The sequence below is a fragment of the Centruroides sculpturatus genome, unplaced genomic scaffold, assembly GCF_000671375.1.
Source record: "Centruroides sculpturatus isolate CEXI.00-Female unplaced genomic scaffold, Cexi_2.0 scaffold2912, whole genome shotgun sequence".
In the NCBI taxonomy this organism is placed as follows: domain Eukaryota; kingdom Metazoa; phylum Arthropoda; class Arachnida; order Scorpiones; family Buthidae; genus Centruroides; species Centruroides sculpturatus.
In genome coordinates, this window is record NW_019387307.1 from 8110 (window position 1) to 14526 (window position 6417).

Below are 6417 nucleotides of genomic sequence, written 5' to 3' on the forward strand. Positions count from 1 at the left end.
TACACTAAGAAGGGATTTTTAGAAATTTCCCCGCGGGGGGTGAGGGAGAGAATATAGTTTTCATCGAGTACTTAGGTGTATTAAATTAATAACATTTCAGACATTGTTATAAATATTTTTATCCATTTCGATTTTAAAAATGTTCGAACCGTTTTAAATTCGAATTTGTTATTGCGTATTGGTTCGATTATAGAACGATTGTAAACGTTCCAGAAAATTGATCAAATTGAAAATAGTTCGTTTGATTCTCGGCAATTCTCTTCAGCGGTAGGTGTTATATAACAATTACTATGGTTATTGAAATATTGAATGTAATGGGGTTTGCTTGCAAAACCTCCGCGGACGAAGTCGCGGGTAACAGCTAGTTATTCATATTAAGATGGAAACATTTTAAAAGAAAAGATCTAAAACGTGTTATAGCAGAAATTTATAAACGTTATTTGTTCAATGATTACAAGTTTCACATGAAAGTACCGAATAACATTACAGAGGAATTCACTTATTCGACCTGTTTATTATTTATCGGTCTACAAAGCGAGAGAAATCTTGTTTGGAATGAATATATAGGTACGACAGTGTTACGTTATACACTCCTTTTCTTTGTAAGCGAAAAGGATCCACGTGATGACTGCTGGCATAAAATAGCCACGAGCAATGCGACTCGAAGCGCAAGATGGGCTTTTAACTGATAACTTATCAGTTAAAGGCTTTCTGTTTTTACTTCACTTTCTAATGTAAACCTGTAATTGTGCTTTGTGTGAATGAGTGACACCTACGAAGACAAAACTTAATTTTTACTTAATTACGGGGCGTCGATGTCCGTTCATTTAGAACATACGAAATAAGTGTTGATCAAATAAAGATTTAAAGATTTTGTAATCTGTTACTAAAAGTAACATGTAATTGTTAATTCTTTGTAAAATTAAATTTTTGTCAGTTGTTTTCGGGTCGAGAAAAAATCTACAGCTTCCTCTATTAACGAACTTGTTTAATCACTTTTTACAATGGATGTTATTAATTGATTAATATTATGTTAGCGTAATGATTTTTTACTTTCAAGCTTTAGGTTTGTATAATTAAATAATGGGAAACTCCAGGAAATAGAAGTTTGGGACTAGCATTATTAGTTATAACAGTACAGTATACAATGACCTTTACACATAGATTCAGAATACGATAGGTTACAGAAAAATCAATTAATGTTCGTCGAAAATTACAAAACAATTTGACAGGATATCTAGAATATTTACATTTTCTATAACGAAAGTTATACAGACAAGTTTTACTCTTGTAATTATTTCTTAATTCTAGTCGGAAAGTGACAGATGTAGTATCGAACATACATTAATATAATTAGTTAACAAAAAAACCGTTAATACTCCGTAAAAAAGAGTACATATACACAAAAATCTTTACATTAACAAAAGGTCACTTTGATATTAGCATTAATACCTATTGATAATCAAATAATAACTCTGACCTATCGTACAAAGTGTCTTCCTTAAAATATGTAGAAATATCTATATTCTATTAACAGGATTTTATTTCAGGGTACGCCCCTTATCAGTCTACTGAAAGGCATATTTCGTAATACTTCTTTGTTTATATGATAAAGATGACTTTTCTTTAAAAAAATGCATACAAAAAATTTCCTTTAAAAAATTTCACGATAATGTAGTTTTATTTCCTAAGAGCTATCGTACCAGGAAACGCTGTATTGTTTAAAAAAACATCTCTATTCTATGAACACAAAAGTATTTCGGGATAAGCTAATACAAAAAACTTTAATATCTATTTTTAAAATATTAGTCATGCATATATTGTTCATACAACATTGTCGAAAATCCTACAACTAACGTACAACAGACATGTTTGTTCAAAAGTAATAAATATTTTTCTGTTGTTTTAGGATTTCTTCGAGTGAGATACGAATCCAAAACAAAGAAAACGAAGAAATTATTATAACAGAGGATCAGTTAAATAAAGTCTTGAACAGGCAATTGGAACGTCATATTATATATTTCGAAAATTCGAAAGTACTGTTTATGCCTTATCCAATCGAGATCATCAGACAATTCGTTACGTAAGTTTTTCACGAAATTCATTTAATTTCAATACATTGTCATAAATAATAATTTATATTTTTTAAACAGTTATGTACAAACGGACGATCCCGGATTGACATCTATTACACACGCTTTCGATCTGTATCATCTGAGTTTAAGATTCGAGTTAGAGAATTTAAGAAAGAAATGCAGATCATTTATTATTCTGCAAATAAGTCTGCATACCGTTTGTGCAATCCACGATTTTGCACGTGACATCGGTGATCTGGTCGTAACTTATTATTGCTGGGTAGCTTTTGACTATCACGGAGAAACACTACTTACAACAGTCGACTTTATATGCTGTAAACTTGCAACAATTGATAGACTGCTATCTCGACCGATATATGAATCTGTCAGTGAATTGCGTTTACTCCAAGCCGTGTATCAGTGGAGCAAAGAACTAGTTAAAAGACAATCGGGTATAGACAACTTCCGTTCGATGAATAAAGAATCGAAAAGAAACGTAATAAGAAATGTTATAAAGCCATTTATTGGAAAAGTCAGATTTCTTGCCATGAATGAAGAAGAATTACAATCTTTTGTTTTTAAAATGAACTTGTTAAACGAAGTAGAAAAGAGTCATATCTGGCATGCTTTTAAGTATAATAATTATTCTTTATATCCCAGTTACTTCAGTCGAGAAACAAAAACAAGAAGCAAAATAAATTATTTTAGCTTGTTCTATTACATAAATCGTGGAGATCCTTTTATTGTCATAAACAGAAAGATGAAAGATTACATATATTTTAGCAGCGAAGTAGTTGTAAGGGAAGATTGTTACGTCACGACTCTTCGATTTCCAATGAAGCTTCGCGAAACTTTTCCAATGCACGTATACGGGTATATTAACGATTTGGACTACGGACAGTTTTCGTTAGACACCGTTTGCAATAAAGACGGAGTAGCATATCTGCAAACATTTTTGTATCTAAAAAAATATTGGTCAATTCGTTTATTTGCTTTCTTTTTCAGCGCTGAAAATGTCCATCCCGATTTCACGTTTTCAGCTGAACTGAGTAACTTTGTGAGCGACGAAGAAACAGATGCCAGGAAATTTGAAGACAAATTTTTAACCTGTGACAGAAACCTTGTGAATAATATTTACTTTTCGGTTGATTTATATTTTTGAAGTCAAAATTTTCACTGAAAAAACGCGAAATCTAAACGAGAATATAATGTAAAGTTACTTCGAATATGATTATTTCTTACTGTATCAATGAATGAAATAATGAATTTATTGTGTTTTCAGAAAACAAAATTTAAATATAAAATGCTTATTAATGTAATTTGTTTTCTGATATGTAAATTGTCATTAGTCAAGTTGTTTATATTTCAAAATTTATTATTTCCTAATATATCTTCATCAAGAAAGTTTATAGTTGTCAGCATTTGAACGATGATTACGTGCGTGATTTCATTTTTTATCGCAGTAGATGTTCGAGAAAGAAATATAATTACAATCATACAGGATTTATCTTTTATTTCTTCATGTTAATGACGATAGAAATAAGAAGAGTTAAAACTAGAATTTTTGTCTAAATGTACGAGCTATTCGATATCCACGTTTCAATTTTATTATTTACAGTATTGTTTTTTGTATTCGTTGTATAGAATGTGATGTTTTACCATTCTTTTCATCTATGATACTTTACATAAATTTAATTGGCTTCAAATTTGATTTTTTTAATTGAATGTGTCTGGAAATCTTACCTGGTTACTGACATTTTCCGTTAAAAGAACAGTGCGTTTAGAACGAGTTTATTGCAGAATTTCTACAGCAGCAATTTTCATAAAATTCAACTATTCAAAAGCTTTATAAGGTATAGCTTTAATACTACGTGATTACACTTAGGTAGTTTTAATAGCGGTACTGTACTTATTTTTAATACTAAACAATGGGACATTGAAGACCATTCAGAACTTTTCGACGAATTTTTATTGTCATATTATTTAAAAATTTACATTAATGTATTTTATTTTGTGGCAATTTTAATGATGCTTGTTTATTGCATGCGTGTTTTATGAATGGGTATGTTCAGGTACAAAGACAAGCAATTAAATAATGTTTTGAAAATTTTATTCTGTTTTGTGTAAAGAAACAACACTGTGTAATTGTGTCAGAAGACAATTACACAGTGTTATTTATTCCTTTAATTGAATAGAATGTAAATATTTGATATCATGCTAGAGTCGAAATTTCTTTTGAGTTCGTCTTTTCCTCTTCAACATAGAGTATAACATAACACACATGAAACGTAATTAGTCAAAAAGTGAAAAAGTTGTAGAACAATACAGAAAATTGTGAGATAAAAATGCTATTTTAATTACAACTTGTAGGAATTAGTATTTTTCCTATCAGTTTGATTTATTTCTAGCTTTATAGATGTAATAGGTAAATTGGCAGGCTGTTAAGGCTGTTAACTTGAATATGTTTAGTGTTTACACCTATTGATTAAAAACATACAATTTAATTTGTGATAATTTATAAGTAGTAGTGGTTTGACACATACTGATCACAAAATTAATTTTCTAATTACAATTTTAAATTAAATTTATTTTATTTTAAGAACAAAGCTATATAAATTANCACCACAGGAGTAACAGTTTAAAAAATTGCTTTTGAAGAAAACTTCTAATGAAGAAAACACTTCTAACACAGGTAAAAATTGGTAGAAAAGTCCACAAAGTTAAGAAAGATCAAGTGCCAGCCTTTTCTTTTAGGTTCTGACACTTTTTACGTTAAAACCACAATGAATTCTTCATACCATATTATTTTATCCACTTTTAAACTGCTTCTGGCCTTCTGGCAGAACCTAAAAGAAAAGGCTGGCACTTGATCTTTTTTAACTTTGTGGACTTTTCTACAAATTTTTACCTGTTTTAGAAGTGTTTTCTTCATTAGAAGTTTTCTTCAAAAGCAATTTTTTAAACTGTTACTTCTGTTTTGGTGTATAAGGGATTTAAAAAGATAGACTCGAAAAATTTAATTCTTTGCAAATAGTCTAAAAACTTCAATTAAGAATAAAAAATTATAGTGTAAAAAGAAAATCACATTCACTCTAACGGAACTCGAAACAACAACCGTGTCAATATAAAACTAACGCACCAATATGTAAATTATGAAGGCTTTAATTGAGTGCAAAGTGACTTCAACGTCATGCTGTTACTCGTAAGCACGTAATGGTCCACGTATATGCTAATTTCTTAGATACGTGTATGTGAGATCACAATAAATACACATATAAAGACAGTTATAATGTTGGATATACAAAATATACAAGTAATGCAATTATAAAATTAAGTGCTTTTGCAAAGAGGCGGTGACGTCAAAGTCATGTGGCATCTGCAGCCAATTACCGTGGTGATTTATTTCTAGTTCTAAGTGCGTGTTGCCTCCGTTGTTCGACGTCATACTCGAGAGTTCAGTGCGGAAACGAGCTGAAGAAATGGCGGATCTAGAGGTGCAGAGTCGGTAAGTAGTTCTATTGTTTTCTGTATATAACGTTTCTACATGTGTGGGCGCAAAATAATTTTACGTAATTTGTCATTGACTATCGTATGTGTCTCTTTTATAACAAAAATTGAAAAAGAAAGCGATGCTGTACTGTTATCGAAAGCTTAAAAAATAACGTGATAAGTGACATAAGTAAATTTTCTGTCTGTTATTTGTAGTTATTTCATGACATATGTTCGCGTCAAATAAACATACTCTTAGTGAATTTTTATATATAAATTTTCTAGAATATTTAATCTAAAAGTATTTAATTAACAAAAGTTTCAATTGTCTTAATGGAGACAATGACTAAGCAAAACTTCACAAAAAGCTCATTCCCTTGTGTAAATCATCGTCTGTTTACAATGTTCGAACTCGAGAAATAGACTCTTTTACTTTTAGAATTCAAAGGGTTTAAGTAGATTAAAATTTCCCGTTTCTTGGTAAAATTATCTTCGATCTTTGAAGTTTGAGTTAATAAACTTTGTCTAATTTTCAATATGCAGATGATTAATAGAGGAGAAGGTGGTATTATGGAACCCCAATTACATTTTAGTGAATTGTAAACAAGGTATCATAACTACACCCACATTTTTTGTGCAGAAAGTACTGGTAACTAGTAAACTAAATGTTCCTAATTAGATTTTTCGCTAGTGTAATTATAAGTATGGTTTTTGAAGGCTTTTGTACAAAAAGTCCAAAAGTAGGCTTAGAGAAAATCGGGTGGTAATATGGAACCTTACTGTATATTTTCAAAAAAATGCTTTAATGTAGCCAAAAACAAATAGGAAAGGACAAAAAATGTTAAATAATTAC

At 30.1% G+C, this 6417-nt stretch overlaps 1 protein-coding gene across 1 annotated transcript; it reads left to right on the forward strand.

The window, feature by feature from the left end:
* Window positions 1-1914: 1914 nt before the first annotated feature.
* LOC111616351 lies at window positions 1915-4597 on the forward strand. The gene is made up of 2 exons (XM_023357770.1): window positions 1915-2083; window positions 2154-4597. The coding sequence occupies exons 1-2, from the start codon at window positions 2046-2048 to the stop codon at window positions 3235-3237; spliced, it is 1122 nt and encodes a 373-aa protein (XP_023213538.1). The 5' UTR covers window positions 1915-2045; the 3' UTR covers window positions 3238-4597.
* Window positions 4598-6417: the final 1820 nt, after the last annotated feature.